Source organism: Mesocricetus auratus, unplaced genomic scaffold (assembly GCF_017639785.1).
Source record: "Mesocricetus auratus isolate SY011 unplaced genomic scaffold, BCM_Maur_2.0 Super-Scaffold_100027, whole genome shotgun sequence".
Taxonomy (NCBI): domain Eukaryota; kingdom Metazoa; phylum Chordata; class Mammalia; order Rodentia; family Cricetidae; genus Mesocricetus; species Mesocricetus auratus.
In genome coordinates, this window is record NW_024429208.1 from 2,278,150 (window position 1) to 2,306,049 (window position 27,900).

The following is a 27,900-nucleotide window of genomic DNA, read 5'->3' on the forward strand; positions in this document are numbered from 1 at the left end:
CTCAGTGCTGTCACAAGTTACTGCCAGGACAAGTCCTAACTGTCTCCCTTGCTGGTTTGGGAAACACACGCCTGTGTGTCCCTTCTCTGGGAGTCCCAGCAAATATGGCCACACTGTCTTGGTTGGCATTTCCCTTTAGGCTCAGTGTGGTCATAGGACAAACATGGTGCTGTGGGGGGATTATAGCAGGCACACAGGGATGGAAACGCACTCCCGCTAAAGACTGGCTTATGGGTTTCCTATTGTCCCACAGCCTCTCACGGATTCTCTTCTGGTGTGCCTAAATAACTGTGTTTGATCTGATCACATGTTGTCATTTAAAATTCAATCCAATTTTATAATAATCAAATTAACAAGTAATACATAATGCTGAATTTATTTCTTATGTTATCTGCCTGGTTTATTATGCACAGAGAGTTACGGTGACCTGTTTCTTTCTCTGGTTATTTCTTATCCTTAAAAATCAGTGAAGCAGGAGATTTTAATTCTTTGTTTATTTGACAAAAATGTAAGAAAGCATTATAACACAGCCTAGCTCAGAAGCTCACACAAAATGCAGGGGACAAAAATAAGATGGACAGGGGAGGGGAGGGGACGTCTGTCCTGTGCTGTCAGGCTCCAGCAGGGGCTGAGTCAGCCATCAGGGAGCACGGGTCTGCAGGATCCAGAGCCAGGAGGAGCCAGGTCCTGGGGCAGCATCGTCAATGGAGGAACTGGAGCCATGGAGACAGGAAGCTCCTTCCTTCAGCCTTGTCACCTCAGTCAGCTCAGGAGTCCTGCAGAGCACAGGGACAGAGGTGTTTCCAGACCTCACTCTGCAATGGCTTCTGTCATCCCCTCAGGCCTCTCCTGACTCATGGCAGTGAGCAGAGAGAACGTCTCATGCCCCAAGTCAATGCTGCTTCAGAGCACAGGCCTTCTGTAAGCGCAGGGAACAAGGCTCAGTGCAAACCGCCTGGCCAGGCCCTGGGGAATCAGCCTTCCCTGGTCTTCCTGGGTGGTGCCCATCAATCTCAATCCCACATTATAAGGAAAGCAGATCTGTCTCTGCGGGAAGACTGAAGAGTTTTACCTGTTGGCTGAAGCCCAGACTTTCCTAGAAAAGAGAATAAAAGAGATACTTAAGTGCATGGAGGGAAATCTGTCCCCAGACACATGTCCCCAGACTCTGAGCTGACACCTGGGATCCCTCTGCCATCACGGCCCACAGCAGTCAGAACAGAGCACACTGAGGACAGAAAGATGGCTCAGGAAGCCTCAGGCACACGGCCCAGTGCCTGTCCTTCTCTCTTCCTCTGTTCCCAGGTCTCAAGTCAGAATCGCCTTAGCTTTCCCTGTCCCTATATGTTATCGCTCCTTGGGGTTCAATCCAGTAACCCAGACTGTTGGGTACAGAGTTGATTAAAACCTGAGGTCACACCCGGTGACATCCCAAGAACAAAGCATGGCTCTTCCCAGAAATGCTATGGGGTCTCAGCCAACACCAGGCCCCTTACCTTTCTGACTCCTGAAGTTGATGAACAGCCCCAGCATGAAGAAGAGCGGACCCAGCACAAAACCCCCGATTCCACTCAGCATCTTGTTCTGTGCAGATGTGGACTGAGCCCCTGAGAAAGGAAGCCAGGACTAGAGGTTTTCACCCAAATTTTCTTTTCCCCTTGGGACCTTGAGATACAGAGCATAGAACCTGGGGGAAAAGCCTCTTCTAGAAGAGCAGGAATTGAACACCCTGCTGATGTTGGAAAGAAATCAAACAGCAGGAGGGTCACAGCATGAAGAGACTTTATGTGTTCACACTGAGCTGAGCTGACAGGAAGCCTCTGAGCTCTGAGGCTGCACCGTCCTGAGGGTGACAGAGCTAAGCACAGGCAGAGCTGAGACTGGACACCCCTGAGGTCAGTCATGACCCCATGCTGCTCCTTGTCCATCATCTCCATGAGCAGCAGCAGAAACACAGCCCAGCCAGAGGCAGAGGCTGCAGCCAGGGACAAGCAGGTCCCTGGGATGTGGTGTCACTGGAAGGCTCAGAAGAGTGTGTGTTGGCAAAACTGCTTCCCAGGGGGCCAAGGTGCTGTAGATCACACACCTACCCTGTGAGCCATGCTGAAGGAGGGGTCAGCACAGACCAGTGCAAACAGTTTGTGGGCAGAGAGAGCTGATAGGTGGGGTCAGCCACGCCCCTCCCTGGTGGGCGGGGACTCCCAGGGACAGGGGCTTCCCACTCACTCCACTCCACTGTGTCAGGGCTGCTCAGGCTGGGATGCTCCACCTGGCAGGTATAAACCTCTCCACTCTGAGGAACCGTCTCCAGCATCACCAGGATCTGGAAGGTCCAGTCTCCATTCCGGATCAGGCCCGTGGACACGACCCCAGCCTTCTCCTCCTGGCCATTCCGGAACCATCTGACTTCAATGTGGCCGGGGTAGAAGCCGCTCACAGAGCAGACCAGGAGGTTGTGGTGCTCCTGAGGCTGCGTCTTTGTCGGGTACACGGTCACCCGGGGCTCAACTAAGAGGACAAAGGGGGTGAGAGTGAGTCATGAGGGCGGGGCTGTCCTCCCAGGTGCCTGTCTGTCTGTCTCCGTCCACCCAGGCTGAAGTCCAGGGGGGAACTGAGATTCTAGCACAGCTGTCCCAGGACTCTGGTTCTGTTTTCACACCGCAGCTGTCAGCTGCACACCCTGGAGGAATCACCGGCTGGAGGTGAACGCCCTAGCGGTGAGAGAAAGGCTCATCCCCAGCTGTGGAATTTTCCCCAACAGCTGAATTACACGCGGGTGTCCCTGATTCTGTCTCTTCTTGTCTGTAGATGGTGACAGTTCTGTGTGTGAGGGTCAGGGAGACTTAGGGAGAACTCCTTTCTCAGCTGTTTTTGCCAAACTCTACATAAATCAACTTTGCCATATCTTGCGTCAACATTCACTTAGTGTCTGTTACACAGGGATTCACAGGCACCTCAGCAGGGGCCTGTCAGTATGAGCTGCAGGAGTTGTGGGCTATGCTGGTGTCTGCACCCTGACCCGTGCAGAGCGGGGGACGAGCTGCCTACAGTGGTACAGGAGGAGAATCCTATTAGCAGTAAAGAAGCAGGGCCGTTTCTCTGATTATTTTTGACCTGACAACACTGTGTAGCAGACATTCATAGGGCTTATCGTTGTCCATCTCCCTCCCTCCCTTACAATTAGTGTAAAGAAGTTTTGTTTTCCTTTTCTTATTTTCAGGCCATCTCTCTACAGTCTTCTCAAGCTTCGTGAAGAAACCCCACCCCCACCCACCCCCACCTTGTGTTCTGGAAACCGGGTTTGGAATTTTCACCATCACAACCTACCCTGGACAGTTTTATGTCAAGCTGACACTGCTAAAGTCTCATTAGAATATGAAACATCAGGTTAGCAATTGCCATCATAACATCTGGCTGTAGACAAGCATGTAGAGCATTTTTTAAATTAGTGATTGATGGTTGAGAGTCCAGCGGTTAACAGCGCTGCAGCTCCGGGTGAGGACACGAGTTCTGTGCCCAGAACACTTACAACCACCTGAGGCTGCAGCTCCAGGACCCCTGGCAGCCTCTGCGGGCTCCGGCAGGCATGCTCATGTCCACACAGGCACATGCGTGCTCCCTCCTCCTGCTCGCCCACCTCCGCCCACCCTGATCCCACTCCCCACCCCTCACTCCTCACCTCTCCGCTGCACAGTGAAGCTGTGCATAATCCTGTAGTTGTGTCTGCAGTACACGTCTATGTTGGCCCGCTTCTGCTCCAGGTACTCCTTCTGGCTGTTGAAGTACTTGGCTTCAGGCCGCCCCAGCTCGGTCACGGCTCGGTACTCGCCCACCTCGCTGTCAAAGCGCATGTACTCCTCCTGGTTGTAGATGGCTCTATCCAGATACCGCACGCGCTGCGTCCCGTTGTAGAAACGACACTCGGATTTAGCTTGTAACAGGAACCGAGCTGTGGAGACGGGAATTATCCTCTTCAGCTGCCCCGAATGACCGGACCCAAGCTCGCTCAGCCACCTCTGACGTCAGAGCCCAGGACAAGTCCTAACCCGGGCCTCAGGATGTACAGGGATGTAAACAGGGAGAGACAGAGGGACTCAGTTCTCTCTTCCTTCCCTCCCCCTCCCCCACTCTCTGCCTATCCCTGTCTCTGTTTTTGTTTGTTGGTTTGTTTTGTTTGGAGGATTTAATATGAGAGGAGGGGCCCGCACTTTTCTTTAACCCTCGTCTACAAACTCCACATCCTGGGAGGAGGATACAGAGGTCGATTGGACATTTTGTCTCCCACTATATCATCATCATCATCATCATCATCATCATTATTATTTTAAATACTATCAGTATATTCTGATCACAGTTTCCCTCCCTCAACTCCCCACAGATCTACTCCAACTCTCCACCCACTGAAATCCTCTTCTTTCTTTCCTTCTCCCCCTAGAAACAGACAACTAAGAAAAAAGGGGGAAATTATGATAGAAACACACACACACACACAAGCCAAAGAAAATCCATAAGAAACACATGGATAACATAACAAACACAAAATCTGAAACCATAGCATATGAGCAAAAGATCTGTAAGGCATAAAGCAAACAGACAAAACAACTCTAAGATACCATTGAGCTCACTTTGTGGGATCATCTACTGCTGGGCATGCAGCCTGCCCTTAAGTGTGGCTTATAATCAGTGGGACTCCTCATGTTTTTTAGATTAATATAATTAAATTGTTTTCTCCTTTCTCCTGCATATCCCCCTTTTCTGTCTTTTGTCACTAACAGTTATGTGCATATGTGTTTATGTGTTCACATTCCTAAACACACAAACACACCCTTCTCAGTCCATGTGATGTTACTGTGTGTGTGATTTTAGGACTGACCAAGTGGTGTGCTCCTCCCAGGGAAGACTGTTTCTCCTACCCTCGGGATTCCTCAGTTGCCTGTGGTTCCTTGTGTGGGGTTAGAGCCCAGTGGGCTTCTCCTGTCACACACTCTGTCAAGGCAAATGTCCCTGCTCCCTTAGGGCTGGTGTTGGTGCTGGCACCACAGCTCCAGGGGAAGATGACCCATTTGGATATAAACTTGAGAACAAAACAATCCTGTCACAGGCCACCCAGGAGGGACAGGTGTTAGCACCAGATTCAGACACCTGCCCCCAAATCAGCTCTGAACAGATGCATCTCTTGTATTCCAGAGGCACAGGGGAAATCGGAGTGTGTTCTTTATGACCACACCTGCCCCCCTGTGACCACACACCTGCCCCCCTGTGATCACACCTGCCCCTCCCTGACCACACCTGCCCCCCTGTGATCACACCTGCCCCTCCCTGACCACACCTGCCCCCCTGTGATCACACCTGACCCCCTGTGACCACACACCTGCCCCCTGTGACCCCACATCTGCCCCCTGTGATCACACCTGCCCCTATGACCACACCTGCCCCCCTGTGATCACACCTGCCCCCTATGACCACACCTGCCCCCCTGTGATCACACCTGCCCCTCTCTGACCATATCTGCCCCCCTGTGATCACACCTGCCCCTCTCTGACCATATCTGCCCCCCTGTGATCACACCTGCCCCTCTCTGACCACACCTGCCCCCTGTGATCACACCTGCACCCCTGTGATCACACCTGCCCCTCTCTGACCACACCTGCCCCTCTCTGATCACACCTGCCCCACCTGGAGCTGGAAGCCAGCACTCACCTCACCAGCTCACAAGACTCCACCCCTCCACCCCTCATGCTCAAGCTCCTCCTAGACTCACCAGGTAGAACAAGGAAATCTCCCTCAGCGCTGACCTGTGCAAGCCTGTGCTGCCCAGGGAATCCAAAGAGGGAAAAGAGACAAACCCCACCCTGAATCTGGAGCTTAAAATTTCCAGTGAGGAACAAGCAGGAGAGAGGTGGAGTTCCAATGACAGGAAGACTTGAGTGACAGGAGGGGACAGAAGCCCTGTGGGGAGTGACCATGCAGATGTGTCACAGACATGAGCCAGAAGCAGAGGGTGACTGCCAGTGTCAGGGGAGGGCACATCTCTGCTGAGGTGACACCTCGTGCAAGCACTGAGATCATGAGCAACAGTGCACGGGCTTGAGGGCCGCAGCTGAGAGATAGCTCAGCAGTTAAGAGGTCCTGAGTTCAAGTCCCAGCAACCGCAACCATCTGTAGTGGGATCTGATGCCCTCTTCTGGCACAAAGGTGGACATGCAGATAGAGTGCTCATACATTAAATAAACCATTTTAATTAATTAATTAATAAAACAGAGTAGTTTGTGTGAAGGACAATGATGCAAGGGCAGGCGCCTGGTCTGTGGAGTATGACGATGAGGTGAGAAGCATTCTGGAACCTTCTGTGTCCTTTCTTGGGTGAGATGATAACACCTACAGAGAGGAAACACACAGTGTGGCAGGAGGCCCCTCATGCTCTGCACAGCCATCCCTGCCAATCCCTAAACAGTTCTATGAAAAACATCCTCTCTTCCCCATTTTACATCAGTTGAAGCACAGAGGGGTCGGACAGCTCCTCTACAGTCCCACCACTTGGGGTGACTGTTTTAGCAGTGTTAACAACCCTGTTATATCCCGTATGCAGACCCCAGACTCTGATTTCCCTGTGTTTTTGGTGTAGATATGGTCCGTGAAACTAGAAATGGATCACAGGATGCAGAGAGAAGTCAGGTCCTTTCCATGTAGGAAAGCAGGAAATACAAAAGGATCAAAATACAAACATCAGAGGCTCTAACCCACCCTGGGTTCTCAGAAGAGGCCTCACACACTTAGAAACAGCTCACAGGGCCCAGCTTCTCTAAGACTGCCTAGCTGCAGGGAGAAAGGGAACTGACCACCACCCAGCAGAGCCCCCATGAGGGCACAGGCTGCATAGACACTGGAGTCAGGGAGAGAGAGAAAGAGAGAGACAGAGACAGAGACAGAGAGACAGAGAGACAGAGAAGCCCTGGGCTCAGCCTCCCTGGTACCCAGGCAGCAACCTCAAAGCCTACAGAGGATGCACAGGGATCGTCCTTGGGATGCCCTCCTGTTCCTGAGAGTCTGTGATACTCTGGGGAATGTGACACAAGGCTGGAGATGTCACTTGAAGAAACTGAAAGGCAGTGACTGATATTGGGGGGGAGGCTCTCACACAGATCTGAAAGAACAAACATCCAGGCTCCTACTGGGGGAAATAGTTTGGATTTCATGAGAGGATGTGGGTGGTCACAGAAAATCTCAGAGGATTCAAAGGGGCTTGACCAGGACAGTGAGGAAGTCAGCCCCTTCCTTCCCCCACCTCCACCCCCAGCAGCCCGGCCCCTGAGATGTGCACTTACGTCGGGGGTCCCTGACCAAAGCCACCGGAGGGATCAGCACCATCAGGGCCAGGACCACAGCTGCCACACAGGAGCCTCTGGGGAGCCACAGTGGCATCATGGTGGAGGAGAGGAGAGACCTGAATAGGAGGAGCAGACAAACTCACACAGGAGAAACTGTCTCCCCTCTTTACTCATTGGCAGGATAGTAAGAACCAGGGCATTCACTGCTCTGCTGCTGATGGGGTAAAGTCAGTGTGAGGAGCCAATCAGCAGCAGAGTAGAGCAGCATCATCAGTTGCTGGTTAGGGATTCAGTATGAAGGACCCTTCTGAAACCTACAATTGCAATCCCCTTCATTAAAAGGACACTCAGTCTAGCCTGGTGGCCCAAGTCTCTAACCCCAGCACTGGGGAGGCAGAGGCAGCTGGGTTTCTGAGAGTTAGAGGCCAGCCTGGTCTACACTGTAAGAGCATATCTCAAACCAGAAAACAAAAGAATGGTTATCTTGTGGGGGCAGGGTGGCTGTTGGTGGGTAGTTCTTGTCCCCAGTTAACTGGCCCCACATCTGTGTGCTGGTGGACAGCACTTTCTACACTCAGTGAACTGTTAATTTTTTTGTAAGAAGAAATGAAGTTGGGAAGGAGACATGTGGGAAGGTCCCAGGGGAAGCTGGAAGAAAACAGTGGTGGTGAACAGTATCAAAATACATTGCATACATGCACTGTAGGAGGAAGCCTGTATGCCGCCATTAACCATGTGACTTACTAGAAGCACATACAGATGAGGTAAGTGCGGTTTACCACACCGCTAACCACACCCACTTTAGGCATGACTAAAGACGTATACGGACGGAGGTAAAGACGTATACGTACGTAGGCGGTGAACTATGTCACTAGCCAGGCCCACTTTTGGGCATGGCTAGGGGGCATTACGGGGGAAGGCATAAAAGACAGCACGCAGGAAGTCTTGCTCTCTTTTCGTGGATTTCGGCTTCCTGTTTGGCAGCGGGAAAACTACTGGGCTCATCTGGCATCAGTTTGGTGTCAGGAGTTTTGGAATCCGGATCCAGGCGCCCAGAAAGTTGGCTGCTCCTCGGCCCGACCAGGCACACGTGGACTCTCCTTTCGCTAAGTTCCTCACCATTTCACTCGGCAAAGCACGATTCCTGCCGCCAGGAACCAGCGCCTTCTACCTGCCAGTAAGGTTAGGTGGTATTCCGGGATTTCCCTCGCGGCCACATGCTGTTTTACTGGCGGCCTGCTGAATTCAGCCACATGCTCTTTCGCTGGCAGCCTGTTGATTTCGGCCTGAATTACTCCACTGGTAACAAACTTAACTGATTTATACAATGTCAACAGCTAACATTACGATGCTGGATGTTAAGAATTTTCTTGTTTTTTCTATGGATGGGATTTTAGATAGGGTTGAGGACCTACCTGAAAGGTACTTCATACCCACGATGGTGATTATTAGTTTCATAATCAATATAATTTTGCTAAAGAAACGGCTCAAAAATAGGACGAAACTTATACAGGTCATACGGTCATTGCAGGATAGTTTTGAAATCCTAATACAAACAATTCAGGAAATGCAAAATTCCTTGCAGGACAGTAAGAAAAGGTTGGTAGAAAATATTCAGGATATTAAAAATGATAATGTAGGTCTGACAAACAGGTTTAAAGAGACGGAACACAAAATTGAATTACTTTCAGGAAAAATGTGTTCAACAGATAGAATTGAAAAAGTGGAACATAATGTTGAAACATTTAACCAACAAAACTGTTCCATGTTCAATGATTTCACTAGCAAACTACAAAGACTGGAACATATGATTGAAATGCTAACAGAAAAGAATTGTTCCATGTCTGAGAGCAATGACAAACTAACTGATAGAATGTCATTTGTGGAAGGCAGTTTACATGCCACTGAGGTACTTTCTAAGGATGAGAATATTAAATATTTGGAATCACGTGTAAATGATGAATGCAAAAAAATGAATGATTCCATGAAGTCCTTAGAAAATTATTTGTCCCAAGAACTTCAATAGCTCAGAGAAACAATGATGAATAGACTGCAGGATTTAGGAGACATTCAATCTGATACTTCAGAATCAGACATACAGTCAACAGGTCCAGACAGGAGTTTCCCAACACCTCTCAAATGCTGGAACGATCTCCCTATGGTTGCTACCATTCACCTATGGTTTTCCCAGTATCTGTAACAGAAAAACCAGCAACAAAAAAACAATCAAATGGTCCCATTGCTTATCACTGGGAACCTATACAGATGAAGGATCTAAAGGAAATCAAAGAGGCCATTGTTTCGTATGGTCTTCATTCTCCCTTTGTCAGAGAGCTCCTAACCTCATGGGCCACTGTAACCCAAAAAGACTGGGCCCAATTAGCCTCCGCAGTGCTCGAAAATTCTTGTCAAATTCAATGGAGAGCTTTATGGAAGCAAGAAGCAAAAGCCATAGAGACTCAGGAATTAAAGAACGGTCATGAAGTACCCCAAGACAAGATTCTTGGGGAGGGTCCTTACGCTGACACGCAGGTTCAATCTGCATATGACGAGCACATGTTGTCTTTATGCCATACAGCTGCTTTAAATGCCTTGGATAAGGTTTGTGAAACAGGAGAGATCATGCAACCCTATACCAAGGTATTGCAGGGCCCAAAGGAAAGGTTCACTGAATTTTTAGAGAGATTATCCAGAGCAATAGAAGTACAGGTAGCAAATCCAGATTCTAGGTGACTTCTTATAGAATCTTTGCCATATGAGAACGCAAATCCTCAGTGCAGGCAGGTAATTTGGTCATTAAAAATAAGATCAGTGCCATTGGAGGAATGGGTCCTACATACAGCGAACCTGGAATGTAAAAATCAGAATACGGGAGCTTGGGTAGGTGAAGCTTTTTCTACAGGCTCGAGAAGGCACCAGGATGCCAAATACCCTACCTGTGATGATATAGAGGCCTGGGTAGGGAAGGCAATCTCCAAGAATTTTAACAGACATAAAGATGCCACATGCTTTAACTGTGGTAAAATAGTACATCTTAGTAGGAACTGTAGACAACGCATTCCTAGAAATAATGCTTTTACCAGGAATGCATCAAACAGAAGGCCTCAGCCTCCTGGTCTCTGCAGGAGGTGTGGAAAGGGCTAACATTGGACTGACGAAAGCTGGTCCACAAGAGATAGACGAGGCAGATCTTTAAAGCTGGGAAACGGGGATCAGGGGCTCAAACGGGCCCCAGAAAGAAAGATTATCCGGTCATTCCCAGTGACAGTGGAGGACAGCCTTTCCCAGGACAATTAGAAGATCCATGGCCCATTGTAAATAATACGGCACTGGATAATACATTAGCTCCAGAGGATGAATCAATTACATCAGGAGGAGATACAAAACATATATTTTGGCAAACTTCTATACAATATCATAGACCCAAGTTACCAGTAAAGTAAATAATATGGTGATTAATGGCATTTTAGACACCGGAGGTGACATCACTAGCATTAATCAGAAGTCCTGGCCCCCCAATTGGGCTTTAAAAGAGGTTAACGTTCAATTCTTAGGGATTGGAACCCTATCTGAAGTTAAACAGAGTATTAGATGGATTGACTTTATTGGGCCAGAAGGACAGAGAGGAAGGTTAAAGCCATATGTTGCAGATATTGCTATAAACCTCTGGGGTCGTGATCTACTCCAGCAATGGAATACGCAGATTAACATTCCCCCTGTATCAGCTAGGAATTATAGACAAGCTCTTAGTGGTAGGAAGAATATAGTAAGGCAGTACAGAAAACAGATGCCAAATGTACAGGCTGTACAGAAGCAAGATGCTAGTGCCAAACCTACAGAGCAACCAAAAGCTCTACCATTAAAATGGCTGACAGATGAACCCGTCTGGGTGGGTCAATGGCCTATGACATCTGAGAAGTTAGAGGCTTTGGAGAAGTTAGTTCAGGAACAGCTAGATGCTGGACATATTGAGGAATCAACTAGTGCATGGAATTCACCTGTTTTTGTTGTCAAGAAGAAGTCTGGAAAGTGGAGAATGGTTACAGATCTTAGAGCCATCAACAAGGTAATACAACCTATGGGGTCTCTACAACGTGGGATGCCATTACCTTCTCTAATTCCTAAGGATTGGCCAATTATAGTTATAGACTTAAAAGATTGTTTCTTCACCATACCGTTACAAGAAAACGACAGAGAAAAGTTCGCCTTCACGGTACCTACCTATAATAATTCCCGTCCGGTACAGAGATTCCAGTGGAAGGTACTACCTCAAGGTATGTTAAACAGTCCAACTTTGTGTCAATATTTTGTGAATAAACCAGCATATGTCTCCAGTAAATTGGAACATTTTTCAAATATTATAATATAAAACATGTAACTGGTATACCTTACAATCCCACAGGACAAGCAGTAATTGAAAGATCTAACAGAACCTTAAAAGAGATGCTTCATAAACAGCCAGGGAAAACAAAGACACCTAAACACAGGTTACATAATGCTTTACTAACGTTGAATTTTCTTAATTCTGATGAAAAAGGACAAACTGCAGCAGAAAGACGCTGGACTACAGAGAAGACTTCTGAACTGAACCAACCGGTGTATTTTAAGGATGTTATGACCTCAGTCTGGAAACCAGGATATGTGTTACATTGGGGAAGGGGTTATGCTTTTGTTTCCACAGGAGAAGAAAAGGTTTGGGTTTCATCAAATTAATTAAAATTCGATCAGAACAGAAGACATCTCAGGAGGAGGAAGATAACAGATCATCTACAAATTCATATTCTACCATGGGTAAAGTGACCTCCTAAAAGGAAAGAGAAGTGTTTTGTTTTTTGTCTTCACAGGTAAACTCAGCAAAGAATACTGGACATATGGATTCCTGAAGAAGAATGAATAGCTACCCTGAGGACCATCAAACAAACAATAACTCACTGTGTGGTATCAAAGTCTAAATCTCTCTATATTGTTTTTTCATAGTACCCTTTTATCTTTATTTCTTCACATACCTCAGTCCCCATTCATTTAACTGGAGCTGGCTTTGGAGTTGGATTGGCTCTCCTACTCTAAATTCAAGCATATTATGTAAATAAAATTCAGAATTTCTGTATTATATCAAAGAGCCATTGATATAAGACAGAAGAAAATAAAATTAGGGACTGTTATCTGTGGATTTCTTTTTCTGAAAAGTCTAATTTCCTTCAGGTTTACCATCTTCCCTATTGTCACCTCTTCCAGTATGCATACATATAAAAGTTATAGTATTTCTTTGTTATCATTAATGTTTGAGTTTTCCAAAGAACAAGGGGTTAACTGACAGCAGTCTTCAACTGCTTCAGAAAGAGAATGAGGATCCACTTCCTTGACTTCACCTGATTCAACTGGAGGCATCTGAACTGCTCCACATCATTGACTCCACCTGACAAGCACTATCCTGAAACTGGGTTGAAACTACATCACTCTACACAACTCCAGACCAAGAAACTGAAACAGCACATCTTCTGCAATCTGGCCAGAGCTTCAGATGAGAGCTTCAATCAACACTAGAACCCCAGTCAGGAACTTCAATCAAGCATCTCCTGCCATACAGAGACTGTCTGATCTACTGAGGTTTTGTTACACTAACATTTTTCTTCTCACAGGTCCCCATGAGATTATCATCCCATCTCAGCAGGAAGTAGTTTTGAGAATTCCACGCCCCCTCCCCCAACTATTGATATTATAGGATAGTTTACACCTGTTAGTATTAGTTTTCAATTATTTTAGAGTTGGGATTGGAAGCAGGTGTTCAGATTTGGGTGTTTCAGATAAGTTTAGGTTTAGATAGAATAGATGTTTGATACATTTTGTTTATTGACACAAGTTAGTTGTCCTTTTTAGACTAAAAGGGGAATTGTAGGAGGAAGCCTGTATGCCACCATTATCCATGTGACTTACTAGAGATGCATACAGATGAGGTAACAAAAGAGCAGTTTACCACACCGCTAGCCACACCCACTTTAGGCATGACTAAAGACGTATATGGACGGACGTAAAGACGTATACGTACGTAGGCAGTGAACTATGTCATTAGCCAGGCCCACTTTTGGGCATGGCTAGGGGGCGTTACAGGGGAAGGCATAAAAAACAGCACACAGGAAGTCTTGCTCTCTTTTCCCAGATTTCGGCTTCCAGTTCAGCAGCGGAATGGGCTCACCTGGCATCAATGCACAACTCTTTCAAAGAATAAACACTGTATGACAAAGTATACAGGTATACTTCCTCAAAGGATTTTTTTATTTGGTGTTTTTACTGATTGATCCAGTTGCAGCTGAAACATTAATCAGGCCGCAGTGCTGAGCCAGCTCCGCCGTGGCCCCTCATTCATCCCTCACTCTGCACTGGGGGAGCACTCACCTCCTACACAGGGCTGCTGCAGGCTCAACTGTGTGTCTGAAGCCTGTGGGAGCAAAGGAGGTGACTGAAGGTGACTGCCAGCCAGGAACCTTTAGCGATGGCTCCCTTCTTGGATTTACTTTTGAAACTAATTCTTCAGATCTCAGTGGAACCAACACTCAGCATCTTGCTCTGAGCAGGTCCACAGAGGGACAGATGTCCATTGTGTGAACCAAACCTCAGGCTCGATCTGAACTCATCCACACGGTGTTGTCATTATGATGCCTGATGAGCCTTGTGCTGTGTTGTAGGTTACTATGACAGCCCGGATCCTGCTGTTCACAATGTCATACTTGTTTCAACCTCTACTGTTTTCTTGAGTGCTTAGGAACTGACTTTGATTTTTTTATGAAAAGTTCAAGCCAACTGGGTGTGGTAGCACATGCATTTAATTCTAACCTATCAGAGACAGGGCAGATGAATTTCTGAGAGATCGAGGCCAGCCTAGTCTATAGTGCAATCAGGGATGCATATGTAATTACAGGGTAGAAAGCATGGTGTTTGATATAAACACAGACATACACACACAGGCACATACATGGACACACACTGACACACACACACTGACACACGCACATATGGACACACATGCATGGACACACACACAGACACATGTACATGGAAACACAAACATGGATATACATGAACACACACCTAGACACACACACATATACACACACAGAAACATACACAGAGGCACACAAACAATGTTTAATTAAGAATTCAGCATGTGCATTACCTCACATACATATAACAAAAGCCATGTTGTAGCAATGTAATCTTTCCTTTCTGATTTCTATATCTTGTCTTTAAACCTGCACGCTCATTTGAGGAAGAATGTGATAAGGGATCCTGTCACAGGATGGGTTCAGATGCAAAAGAAAAAGGACAGGGGAATACAAGGTTGAAGGACAGAGAAGGGGACTTCTGTCCTGTGCTGCCAGTCTCCAGCAGGGGCTGAGTCAGCCATCATGGAGCACAGGTCTGCAGGGTCCAGAGCCAGGAGGAGCCAGGTCCTGGGGCAGCACTGTCAATGGAGGAACTGGAGCCATGGAGACAGGGGAAGCTCCTTCCTTCAGCCTTGTCACCTCAGTCAGCTCAGGAGTCCTGCAGAGCACAGGGACAGAGGTGTTTCCAGACCTCACTCTGCAGTGCCTTCTCTCACCCCCTCAGGCCTCTCCTGACTCATGGCAGTGAGCAGAGAGAACGTCTTATGTCCTAAGTCAAGGCTGCTGCAGAGCACAGGCCTTCAGTAAGCGCAGGGAACACGGCTCTGTGCAAACTGCCTGGCCAGGCCCTGGGGTCTATGCCTTCCCTGGTGTTTCTGTCTGGTGCCCGTCTGTAGGCTCATGAACCCGAGATACTGTCCACACCCTGTGGACAGAGGGACGTGGGATAGGCGAGAGATATAACGGAGTTAAAAAAGTAAAAGCAATCTGTCTTGGAAGCTGGCCGTGTTTTGGGGAACAGAGAGCTTAGCAGCTTCCCCTGTAAGTGACGTCTCTCTTTAATAAAGTATCACAGACCCCCCCCCACTTTTCCCATAGCATTGATTTCCTTTTGCTGGCATCAGAAATTGTGGGGACTTAAGTTCACCCAGCCCCGGTAAGGTTAGCGCTCACTGGATGGCAATTGAGGTCCCCAGACCCTGATCCCAGCTCACATCGCTTCTGTGCCCTTTCACACCCCAGAATCCCCTCCTGGGTTGCCGGGAGTTTATCATTCCATACTCATCTGCCACTCCCCTGTCCCGTAGCTGCCCACCGAGCCACCGGGAGACCATTGAAAGGAGCCGCTTCCTCATACATATAATCACATGGAAGAGACTCCTTAATAATGAGAAAGATGACGAGGAAAATGTACAGATGATTAAAAATCAGAGTGAAAAATTCAAAATCTCCATGTCAAGGAGGAACTGTCTAACAGAGTAGATAGCTTAGAACACAAACATAACAACTTACAAGACACAAATGAGTCCATGTTCACTGTCTTTATGGACAAAATACAATCCAGTCAGGAAGAAACCATCAAATTATTAGGAACAATTCATTCCATGTCTGAAGGTGATGGACATCTAGCAGATAGAACACTATTCCTAGAAGGCAAATTACATGCATAAATGAGGAATCCAACAAACAGGCAGATTCTATGCAGTCTTAGAAAAATTTCCGACCCAGGAAATTCAATCAATCAGAGATACGATGGTCATGAGGCTGCAAGTCTTAGAGAACTTACAAGCTGATACATCAGAGTCACTATTTGTAGCGGCAGGCCATGACAGAGGTATACCTACTGGACCCCTAGGAGATCTTCCTAAGGTTGTTAGGTCACCTCACATGGCCTTCCCAGTAGCTAGGACTGAAAGACCAACGAGGAGGCACCATCATGGTTCCATCACTTATCAGTGGGAGCCAATCCAGATGAAGCATCTGAAGGGGACTGAGCAGGCCATTGTTTCTTACGGGGTCCATAGCCCCTATGTCAGGGATTTGCTGAGCTCTTGAGCAAGCATCAATAAAATAACACTAAGAGATTGGAGTCATTTGATTTCAGCGGGGCTAGACAATCTGTCTCACATACAATGGAGGGCTTTGTGGAGGGAGGAAGCAACAGCCCTTGAACTTAAAGGCCTAAAGAAAGGTTATGAGGCTCCCCAAGATAAATTCTTGGTGAGGGTGGTTATGCTGATCCACAGGCCCAGGTTAACATGACAAACATACCCTATCTTTATGCCATACAGCAGCTTTGAATGCTTTGAGTAAGGTTCATGAACCAGGAGAAAGAATTGAACCATATACTCAGGTGATACAAGGTCCAAGAGAAAGGTTCACTCAGTTCTTGCAAAGACTGGCCAGAACAGTAGAATTACAAGTATCTGACACAGAGTCTGGAAAATCCTTATAGAGTCTTCAGCTTATGAGAATACAAACCCACAAGGTAAGCAAATACTTTGGACATTAAAAATTACATCAGTGTCATTGGACGAATGGGCTTTACACAGAGCAAACATTGAGTATAACAATCAAGATACAGGAACCTGGGTAGGAGAGGCAATTTCTAAGGGCCTAAAGAGACATCGAGATGTTAAATGCCTTAACTGTGAGGACATAAAAACTTGGGTAGGAGAAGCAATCTCCAGAAATTTAAGCAGGCATCCAAATACCAGATGTTTTAACTGTGGGAGAATAGGGCATCTGAGAAGAAATCGTAGGCAACACATTCCTAGAAATAATGCTCCTCCTAGGAATGATTCAAACAGGAAGTGTCAGCCTTCTGGATTATGCAGGCGATGTGGCAAAGGCTGACACTGGACCAATTATGTAGGTCGACCACAAACAAGGTAATCCTTTACTATCGGGAAACTCCTCAAGGGGCCTCTCGAAGTCCCCCATGTCGAAAGTGGTCCAGTCATACCCAATCACTGTGGACAACAGTTTCTCCAAGGACAATTAGAAAATCCACTGCTTATCATAAAGCCTATAGTGATGTGGATGACAGATTAGTTACTGAGGATGAACCAACCCATACTGAGGGAAACAAAAAAAATGTGTATTTTTGGCAGACTTCTATAAATGATAAGAGATCAAAATTAAAGTGAAAATAAGCAACATGATACTGAAAGGCTTAGTGGACAGTAGAGTGGTCATTACTATTATAACTCAAGAATCTTGGCCTAAAAATGGCCTCTACAAGACATAAATGTACAAGGTTTAGGGATTGGAACCCTATCTCAAGTAAAATAAAGATCAAGATGGTTTGGCTGTATAGGGCCAGAAGAACAGAGAGGAAGACTGAGACCATATGTCATAGATATTGCTATAAATCTCTGGGGTCATAATCTATTACAGCAATGGAATACAGAGATTAACATGCCTCCTGTATCAGATAGGAATCATACACAAGCTCTTTGTGGTAGAAAAATTACTGTAAGGCACTACAGTAAAAGATGCCAAACATACAGGCTGTACATTAACAGGATGCCAGTGCCACACCTACTGAGGAACCAAAAGCCCTACCCTTAAAATGGCTAACAGATGAACCTGCATGGGTAGGGCAATAGCCTATGATCTCTGAGTAGCTAGAGGCTTTAGAAAAGCTGGTTCAGAAACAGCAAATGCTGGACATATTGAGGAATCCACCAGTCCGTGGAATTCTTTTATTTTTGTTATCAAAAAGAAGTCTGGTAAATGGAGGATGCTAACTGATCTGACATCCAACAGTAAACTAAATCAGAGCCGGGTGGTGGTGGCACACGCCTTTAATCCCAGCACTTGGGAGGCAGAGGCAGGCGGATCTCTGTGAGTTCAAGGCTGGGCTGGACCCACAGCCTCGAAAACAATACAGAGAAACCCTGTCTCATAAAAACAAAAAAAAAACTAAATCAGCCTATGGACTCTCTTTACCTTCTTTGATAACTAAAGGATGGCCTATTATAGTCATTGATCTAAAAGATTGCTTCTTCAATATACCTTTACAAGAAAAAGATAGGGAAAAATTTGCCTTCACAGTGCCTACCTATAACAATTCTCAACCAGTTAGAAGATTTCAATGGAAGGTTTTGCAACAAAGGCTGTTAAATAGTCCTACTTTGTGCCAGTTTTTTGTGGTAAAACCTTTGGAAATAATTCACAAACTATTTCTGCAATCTATAATTTACCATTATATGGATGACATACTGCTGGCTGATTCGAAGGAAGGAACGTTGGAAAAGATGCTTGAGGCAGCAAAGGAAGTTTTGCCTCACTGGGAATTACAGATTGACCCAGAAAAATAATACAAAGAAGAGATTCTATAAATTATTTAGGTTATAAAATAGATCTTCAGAAAATTAGACCACAAAAATTACAGATCAGGAGAGATCATTACCAGATTCTTAATGATCTTCAAAAACTACTAGGAGAAATTTCTCAACCACAGACAATTATCGGAGTAGAAGGGCATGATTTAAAACACCGGAAAATGACCCTAAAAGAGTCCATGAATATTATCGGCTGAGGCTGAAAAATAATTAGAATGGGTAGAAAAGATAATATTAGAAGCACATGTGGATCGTGTGGATCCAAAACTGGACAGCATTCTGGTTATTTTACCATCTAGAGAATACCCCTCAGGAATTTTAATGCAGAGGGAAGACATTATACCAGAATGGGTATTTCTGCCACATAAACAGGATAAAAAACTGAAGACATATATAGAAAAGATCTCTGATTTGATAGTGAAAGATAAGTTAAGGCTTCATCAACTGACTGGAAGAGACCCAGCAGAGATTATTGTATCTTTAAAAAATGAGGAAATTTCCTCCTTATGGAAGGATAATGAATATTGGCAAAGGGCTTGCAGTGACTTTTTGGGAATGATCAGTAACAATTACGCCAAAACAGAGAGAATCAAATTCACAAAGAAAATGGTTTGGATCCTTCCACATATTGCAAGAAAAACGCCCATCTCTGGAGTCCCTACATTCTACACTGATGCAAACAAGTCAGGAAAAGCAGATCATAAATCAGGAAATATAAGTAAGGTAGTTCAAAGCCCTTACAACTCTGTACAAAAGGCAGAGTTGTACGCCATTCTCATGGTACTTAAAGACTTTACAGAGGCTCTCAATATAGCAACAGATTCTCAGTATGCAGAGAGAGTCGTTTTACATATCTAGACTACAGAATTTGTTCCTGATGGTACAGAATTAATCTCATTGTTTTTACAATTACAGGAAATGATCAGAAATAGAACTCATCCTACATATATATATATATATATATATATATATATATATATAAACACACATCAGACCCATACGGGTCTACCAGGTCTTCTAGAGATTGATCATTTATTAATAGGAAGTGTGTTGGGAGCTTCACAATTTCATAAGAAATTCCATGTTAACAGGAAAGACTTAAAGATGGAATTTTCTATCACTTGGCAACAAGCCAAGGAAATAGTAAAAAACTGCCCCACCTGTTCATTCTATAATCAAACTCCATTACCAGCAGGCAGTAATCCCAAGGGTATTGGTAGGAATGTAATTTGGCAAATGGACATATTTCACTTTCCAAAATTTGGAAGTTTGAAATATGTACACCATACCATAGGCATGTTTTCAGGCTTCCAAAGGGCTAATGCTCTCAGGTCTGAAAAATCTGATTCTGTTATCACACACCTTTTAGAGGTCATCGCTGTTATGAGCATACCTGTACAAATAAAAACTGACAATGCTCCAGCATATGTCTCCTGCAAATTGGAACAGTTTTTCAAATATTATAACATAAAAAGGCATAACTGGTATACTTTACAATCCTACAGGACAAGCAGTGATTGAAAGATCTAACCAAGCCGGGCGTGGTGGCACACGCCTTTAATCCCAGCCCTCGGGAGGCAGAGGCAGGTGGATCACTGTGAGTTCGAGACCAGCCTGGTCTACCAAGCGAGTTCTAGGACAGCCTCCAAAGCCACAGGGAAACCCTGTCTCGAAAAACCAAAAAAAAAAAAATCTAACCAAACCTGAAAAGAAATGCTTCGTAAACAACAAGTGGGAATAAAGACCCCCAAACACAGATTACATGATGCTTTACTAATATTGAACTTTACTAATGCTAATGAGAAGGGACAAACAGCTGCAGAAAGACACTGGACTACAGGAAAAACTTCTGAACTAAACCAACCAGTGTATTTCAAAGATGGTATGACCTCAGTTTGGAAACCAGGATATGTGTTATATTGGAGAAGGAGTTTTGCCTCTGTTTCTGCAGGAGAAGAAAAGCTTTGGATACTATCAATATTGATCAAGATTCAATCTGAACAGGAGAAACCTTGGGAAGAGGAACAATGACAGCTCATCCACAAGTCATAATCCCCGAGGTGTAAGGAAACCTCACAAAAGGAAAGGGAAGTGTCTTGTTTTTGTCTTCACAAGAAAACCCATCAGCAAACAGCGAAAAGATACTGAACATATGGATACCTAGAGAAGAGAGGATGGCTAAGGGACCATCAAACAAACAAGAATCTGTTTGGTATCAATGTCTGACTCTCACAACTTTGTTCTTATAATATCTATTTCTCCTTACTACTCTTTTAGTCCCAATTCACTTAAACTGAAGCAGGCTTTGGAGTTGGATTTGGCTGTCCTCCTCTAAATCCAAGCATGTTGTTAAAATAAAATTCAGAATTTCTGTATTATATCAAGGAGCCATTGATGTAAGACAGAAAAAAACAAAATCTAGAAACTGTCATCTGTTTATACTCGGTTCTTTCTCTGAAAGTCTTCCTTATTGCTGTGTTTACCTGTACGCATGCATATAAAAGTTGAAAATTGCTCTGTTAACATTAATGTTTGAGTTTTCCACAGAGAACAAGGAATTTCCTGACAGCAATCTTCAAAAACCTCGGAAAGAAAATGGAGCCCCACTTCAACGATTCCATCTGAACTGACAAATACCATCCTGAAACGGATTTGGAACTATATAGCTCTACACAACTCCGGACATATGAACTGATAGGGTGCACCTTCTACAATCTGGTCAGAGCCTCAGACAAGAACTTCAATCAACATTAGAACTTCAATCAAGAGCTTCAATCAAGCATCTCCCGCCAACAGAGACTGAATGCATATGAGACTCTGGTTGCACTAACATTTTTTTCCCTAGAGGATCCCATGAGGTTGTCGTTGTTCCAATTCAGCAGGAAGTAATTTTGGGAATACTACGCCCCTTTCCCTACTGTTGATATTACAGGATAGTTTACATCCGATGGGGTTAGTTTTCAATTAATTAGGGTTGGAATTGGAAGGAGGTATTCAGATTTGGGCATCTCTTTCATATAGGTTTAGGGTTTAGATGGGATAGATATGCTTAAGGTAGGATATAAATAGATTATAATTTGCTTATCACTTTCTCTGTATATATGTTGTGTATGTTTGAGCTTTGTATCAAGCCTAAATCTTTTATTTAGACTAAAAAGGGAATTGTAGGGGAGAGCTCACATACCCGAGATACTGTCCATGCCCCTACGTGGACAGAGGGACGTGGATAGGCAAGAGATATAAGGGAGAAAGAAAGTAAACGCACTCTCTCTTAGATGCTGGCTGTGTTGTGGACAGCAGAGCGCTTAGCAGCTTCCCCTGTAAGTGGCTTCTCTCTTGAACAAAGTATCACAGACCCCCTTTCCCACAGCATTGTTTTCCTCTTCACCCATCAGCCCCAGCCCCACATTGTAGGGAAAGCAGATCTGTCTCTGAGGGAAGACTGAAAGGTGTTGCCTGTCAGATGAAGCCCAGACTGTCCTAGAAGAGAGAATAAAATAGACACTTAAGTGCATGGAGGGAAATCTGTCCCCAGACACATGTCCCCAGACACATGTCCCCAGACACATGTCCCCAGACTCTGAGCTGACACCTGGGATTTCTCTGGCACCACAGACCACAGCAGTCGGGACAGAGCAGGCTGAGGACAGAGAGACGGCTCAGGAAGCCTCAGGCACACAGCCCAGTGCCTCTTCCTTCTCTCTTCCTCTGTTCCCCGGTCTCAAGTCAGAATCGTCTTAGCTTTCCCTGTCCCTATATGTTATCGCTCCTTGGGGTTCAATCCAGTAACTCCAGACTGTTGGGTACAGAGTTGATTGAAACCTGAGGTCACACCCGGTGACATCCCAAGAACAAAGCATGGCTCTTCCCAGAAATGCTATGGGGTCTCAGCCAACACCAGGCTCCTTACCTTTCTGGTTCCTGAAGTAGATGAACAGCCCCAGCACGAAGAAGAGCGGACCCAGCACGAAGCCCCCGATTCCACTGAGCATCTTGTTCTGTGCAGATGTGGACTGTGCCCCTGAGAAATGAAGCCAGGGCTAGAGGTTTTCACACAAATTTTCTTTTCCCCTTGGGACCGTGAGACTCAGATCTTAGAGACTGGGGAAGAAGCCTCTTCTAGAAGAGCAGGAATTGAACACCCTGCTGATGTTGAAAAGAAATCAAACAGCAGGAGGGTCACAGCATGAAGAGACTTTATGTGTTCACACTGAGCTGAGCTGACAGGAAGCCTCTGAGCTCTGAGGCTGCACTGTCCTGAGGGTGACAGAGCTAAGCACAGGCAGAGCTGAGACTGGACGCCCCTGAGGTCAGCCATGACCCCATGCTGCTCCTTGTCCATCATCTCCATGAGCAGCAGCAGAAACACAGCCCAGCCAGAGGCAGAGGCTGCAGCCAGGGACAAGCAGGTCCCTGGGCTGTGGTGTCACTGGAAGGCTCAGAAGAGTGTGTGTTGGCAAAACTTCTTCCCAGGGGGCCAAGGTGCTGTAGATCACACACCTACCCCTGTGAGCCATGCTGAAGGAGGGGTCAGCACAGACCAGTGCAAACAGTTTGTGGGCAGAGAGCTGATAGGCGGGGTAAGCCACACCCCTCCCTGGTGGGCGGGGACTCCCAGGGACAGGGGATTCCCACTCACTCCACTCCACTGTGACAGGGCTGCTCAGGCTGGGATGCTCCACCTGGCAGGTGTAAACCTCTCCACTCTGAGGAACCGTCTCCAGCATCACCAGGATCTGGAAGGTCCAGTCTCCATTCCGGATCAGGCCCGTGGACACGACCCCAGCCTTCTCCTCCTGGCCATTCCGGAACCATCTGATTTCAATGTGGCTGGGGTAGAAGCCGCTCACAGAGCAGACCAGGAGGTTGTGGTGCTCCAGGGGCTGCGTCTTTGTCGGGTACACGGTCACCCGGGGCTCAGCTAGAGTAGAAAGGGGGTGAGAGTAAGTCATGAGGGTGGAGCTGTCCTCCCCGGGTGGCTGTTTGTCTGTCTGCCTCCATCCACCCAGGCTGAATTCCAGGGTGACTAAGATTCTAACACAGCTGTCCCAGGACTCTGGTTCTGTTTTCACACCGTAGCTGTCAGCTGCACACCCTGGAGGAATCGCCGGCTGGAGGTGAACGTCCTTTCGGTAAGAGAAAGGCTCATCCCCAGCTGTGGAATTTTCCCTAACAGCTGAATTACACACGGGTGTCCCTAGGGTCTGTCTCTTCTTGTTGGAAAAGTAAGGTTTCCAGTCTCTATGTGAGCTGTATTTATGGTCCTGTAAAGCTCCCAGTTTCTCTATGATTTAAGGTTTTATTTGATGCTAAAGGATCTTCCGTTAAGTTTTTGGTTCTTGTTTTTTGTTTGTTTTTCAAGACAGAGTTTCTCTGTGTAGCCTTGGCTATCCTGGAATGCACTCTGTAGACCAGGCTGGCCTCAAACATGGAGACTCACCTGCCTCTGCCTCCCGTTGCTGAGAATAAGGTATATACCACCACTGTCCAGCTTCAAGACAAATTTTCAAAGCCCAGACCTAACAGGGATAAAATTATAAAGACCTAATCTCATAAAGGCTGTTAAGTGGTTGTAAGCTGTTGAAGACAATAAATGATCAGGGACAAGCTCTATTCAGCCTCCTATATATGTCCATAGGGTTAATCCTAAAGCAAGTAACTAAAAACAATTAGTTTGCTTAAAATCAGGTAGACTTGATACATGGTCCTCAAAGTCCTCAGAGGCACGTTAAATGTTTAATTAAAAAATTAATATGCCTCCTGATAGACAGAAGTGAGAGCTCCTAGAGGCAACCCTAAGTTCTCCATGAAATCCACAGGGCATAGGCAGGCAACTCCTCCGGGGTTGTGGTAACACTAACCACTGGGCAAAGAAGCAATGTTGCCAGCTAACTATAGCTCTAACGGTTTGGCCTGCCCCTCCCCCGCAAGGCCACAGCTGCCTGCTCAGTTCATATCATAGGTAAAAACCAAGGCCTCACTTCATAGGGCCGTTCTGTTTGCCTCTGAGAAAGGCGGGCAGAACAATTTACTCTGCTGGCCTCACACTGGAAGATAAACTCACAAAACAGATTTCAATGAAACATTTTACTAACCCTTCACTTAGAAGACCTTGCTTCTGCAGTGGCTGCTCTCATTAACCGACTGTCTGTGTCTCGTGGGATGAAAATAAAAGATCTGACATTTAAGTGAGACGTGAGGATCTAAGAAGGTAGTTTGTAAGCGTAAGATGTAAAGGAAGCTTCGGGAAAGTAAGAGACGTTTCAGACTTCTAGCTTCGGGAAAGTAAGAGACGTTTCAGACTTCTTTCCCTCTCTATGCTACTGTTGTGTGAAGACTTCAAAAGTTCAAGAGTTTTGGGTGGGGGTAGTGATGGTGGTGCACACCTTTATTCCCAGCACTCTGGAAGCAGGGGCACGTGAATCTCCGAGTTTGAGGCTAGCCTGGTCTACAGAGAGAATTCCAGAACAGTCAGGGCTATGAAGAGAAACCCTGTCTCAAAAGCAAAACAAAACAAAATGAGCCTTCCAGGCCCCAAACTCTGTCGATCCCAGCCAGCCAGGTGAGCTTCGGTCTCCGGGGGACACTCCCCATCCTCCGCCCAACACCCATCCCGTCGATCTTCCGGGGCCGCTCCTGGCATCCAGAAGACCCACCCACACAGGAAAGACATCAGCCCTTCCAGGCCCCAAACTCCAGTGACCCCAGTCAGCCCTTCCAGGCCCCAAACTCTAGCGATCCCAGCTTCAGCTTCAGGAAGGAAGGAGACCAGTGGAGACAGAAAGACCCCACCAGCCCCCACTGGAAGAAGATATGGGAAGAAGACAGAATAAGAGCTCACTCAGCAATAGAAAGACCAACATGACTCCACCAGAATCTAGGGATCCAACACCAGCAAGACCTGAAAAGCACTACATAGATGAAGCAGAGGAGACAGACCTTAAAAATTATTTTATGAAGATGATAGAGACCCTCAAAGAAGAAACGAGGAAATCCCTTAAAGAAATAGAAGAAAAAACAAACAAAAAATCCATGAAATGGGGAAAATTCAAGAAATAAACAAATCTCTCAAAGAATCTAAAGAGTACCAAGAAAAAACAACCAAACAAATGAAGGCTTCAACTCAAAGAGTTGAAGGATTGAAAGCTGAAATAGAAACAATAAAGAAAACGCAGAAGGAGGGGATGCTGGAAATGGAAAAGCTGGGTAAATGATCAGGAACTACAGATGCAAGTATCACCAATAGAATACAAGAGATAGAAGAGAGAATCTCAGGTGTTGAAGACTCATTAGAGGATATACAGTAGTCAACAAAAGAAAATCTCAAAACCAATAAATCCCTAACACAAAATATCCAGGAAATATGGGACACCATGAAGAAGCCAAACCTGAGATAATAGGTATAGAAGAAGGTGAAGAAATACAGCTCAAAGGTACAGAAAACATACTCAACAAAATCATAGAAGAAAACTTCCCTAACCTAAAGAAGGATATGCCTATGAAAATACAAGAATCTTACAGAACACCAAATAGGCTGGACCAGAAAAAGAAGTCACCTCACCATATAATAATCAAAACATCAAACCTACAGAATAAAGAGAAAATATTAAGAGCAGCTAAAGAAAAAGGCCAAGTAACATATAAAGGCAGACCTATCCGAATTACACCTGACTTCTCAATGGAAACGATGAAAGCCAGAAGATCCTGGACAGATGTCCTACAAACGCTAAGGGAACAAGGATGCCAGCCCAGCCTACTATATCCAGCAAAGCTTTCAATTACCATAGATGGAGAAAACAAAATATTCCATGACAAAGCCAGATTTAAACAGTACGTGTCCATGAATCCAGCTCTACAGAAAGTGCTAGAAGGAAAACTTAGATCCAAGGAAGATAACTACACTCACAAAGACACAGGCAATATATAATCCCACTTTACTTAACACCAAAAGAAAAAGGCAGGAGAAACTACACAAAATAACTTCACTACCAATAAACCAAGCACAAACAAGAATCATCAATCAATGGTCATTGATATCCCTCAATGTCAATGGCCTCAACTTGCCTATAAAAAGACACAGACTAGCAGAATGGATACGAAGACAGAACCCATCCTTCTGCTGCAAACAAGAAACACATCTCAACATCAAAGACAGACAGTATCTCAGAGTAAAGGTTGGGAAAAGATTTTCCAATCAAACGGACCCAAGAAACAAGCGGGTGTAGCAATCCTAATATTTAACAAACTAGAATTCAAATTAAAATCAATCAAAAGAGATGAAGAAGGACATTTCATATTCATCAAAGGAAAAGTCCATCAAGATGAAGTCTCAATTTTAAATATCTACGCCCCAAATACAAAGGCACCTACATTTGTGAAAGAAACATTACTAAAGCTCAAATTGCACATAAACTCTCACACACTAATAGTAGGAGACTTCAACACTCCGCTCTCACCGCTAGACAGGACCTCCAGACAGAAACTTAACAAAGAAACAAAAGAACTAATAGAAGTTATGACCCAACTGGGTTTAACAGACATCTATAGAACATTCCACCCAAACACAAAGGGATATACCTTCTTCTCGGCGCCACATGGAACCTTCTCTAAAATTGACCACATAATAGGAAACACAGCAAATCTCCACAGACACAAAAAATTGGAATAACCCCCTGTATCTTATCAGACCACCATGCATTAAAATTAGAATTCAACAATAACACAAATCGCAGAAACCCTACAAACTCATGGAAATTGAACAATGCACAATTGCACCATCCCTGGGTAAAGGAAGAAATAAAAAAAGAAATTAAAGACTTCCTGAAATTCAATGAGAATGAAGACACAACATACACAAACTTATGGGACACTTTGAAAGCAGTGCTGAGAGGAAAGTTCATAGCACTAAGTGTCCACATGAAGAAACTGGAGAACAGTCATACTAGAGAATTAATAGCACAGCTGAACGTTCTAGAACAAAAAGAAGCAAACTCATCCAGGAGGAGCAGAAGCCAGGAAATAATCAAATTGAGGGCTGAACTCAATCAAGTAGAAACCAGGAGAACATTGAGAAGAATCAATGAAACAAAGAGTTGGTTCTTTGAGAAAATCAACAAAATAGACAAACCTCTGTCCAAAATAACCAAAAGACAGAGAGAGAGCATGCTAATTAACAAAATCAGAAATGAAAAAGGGGACATAACAACAGACTCTGAGGAAATCCAGAAAATCATCAGGGCATACTTTGAAAATCTGTACTCCACAAAATTTGAAAATTTAAAGGAAATGGGCAATTTCCTGGATAGATATCACTTGCCAAAACTAAATCAAGAGAAGATAAAC

General features: G+C 45.3%; 1 protein-coding gene across 1 annotated transcript in view; it reads right to left on the bottom strand.

The window, feature by feature from the left end:
* Window positions 1-479: 479 nt before the first annotated feature.
* LOC101829780 (H-2 class II histocompatibility antigen, I-E beta chain-like) overlaps window positions 480-27,900 on the bottom strand; it is a 31,534-nt gene continuing 4,113 nt past the window's right edge. Inside the window, exons 2-9 of the mRNA XM_040732269.1 lie at window positions 23,198-23,479; window positions 22,469-22,579; window positions 7,326-7,444; window positions 3,680-3,949; window positions 2,227-2,508; window positions 1,497-1,607; window positions 1,073-1,096; window positions 480-776 (exon numbers count right to left, since the gene is read on the bottom strand). Of these exons, the coding sequence (XP_040588203.1) occupies window positions 763-776; window positions 1,073-1,096; window positions 1,497-1,607; window positions 2,227-2,508; window positions 3,680-3,949; window positions 7,326-7,444; window positions 22,469-22,579; window positions 23,198-23,373 (1,107 nt within the window). The 5' untranslated portion in view covers window positions 23,374-23,479 and the 3' untranslated portion in view covers window positions 480-762. The remainder of the gene's footprint in view (window positions 777-1,072; window positions 1,097-1,496; window positions 1,608-2,226; window positions 2,509-3,679; window positions 3,950-7,325; window positions 7,445-22,468; window positions 22,580-23,197; window positions 23,480-27,900) is intronic.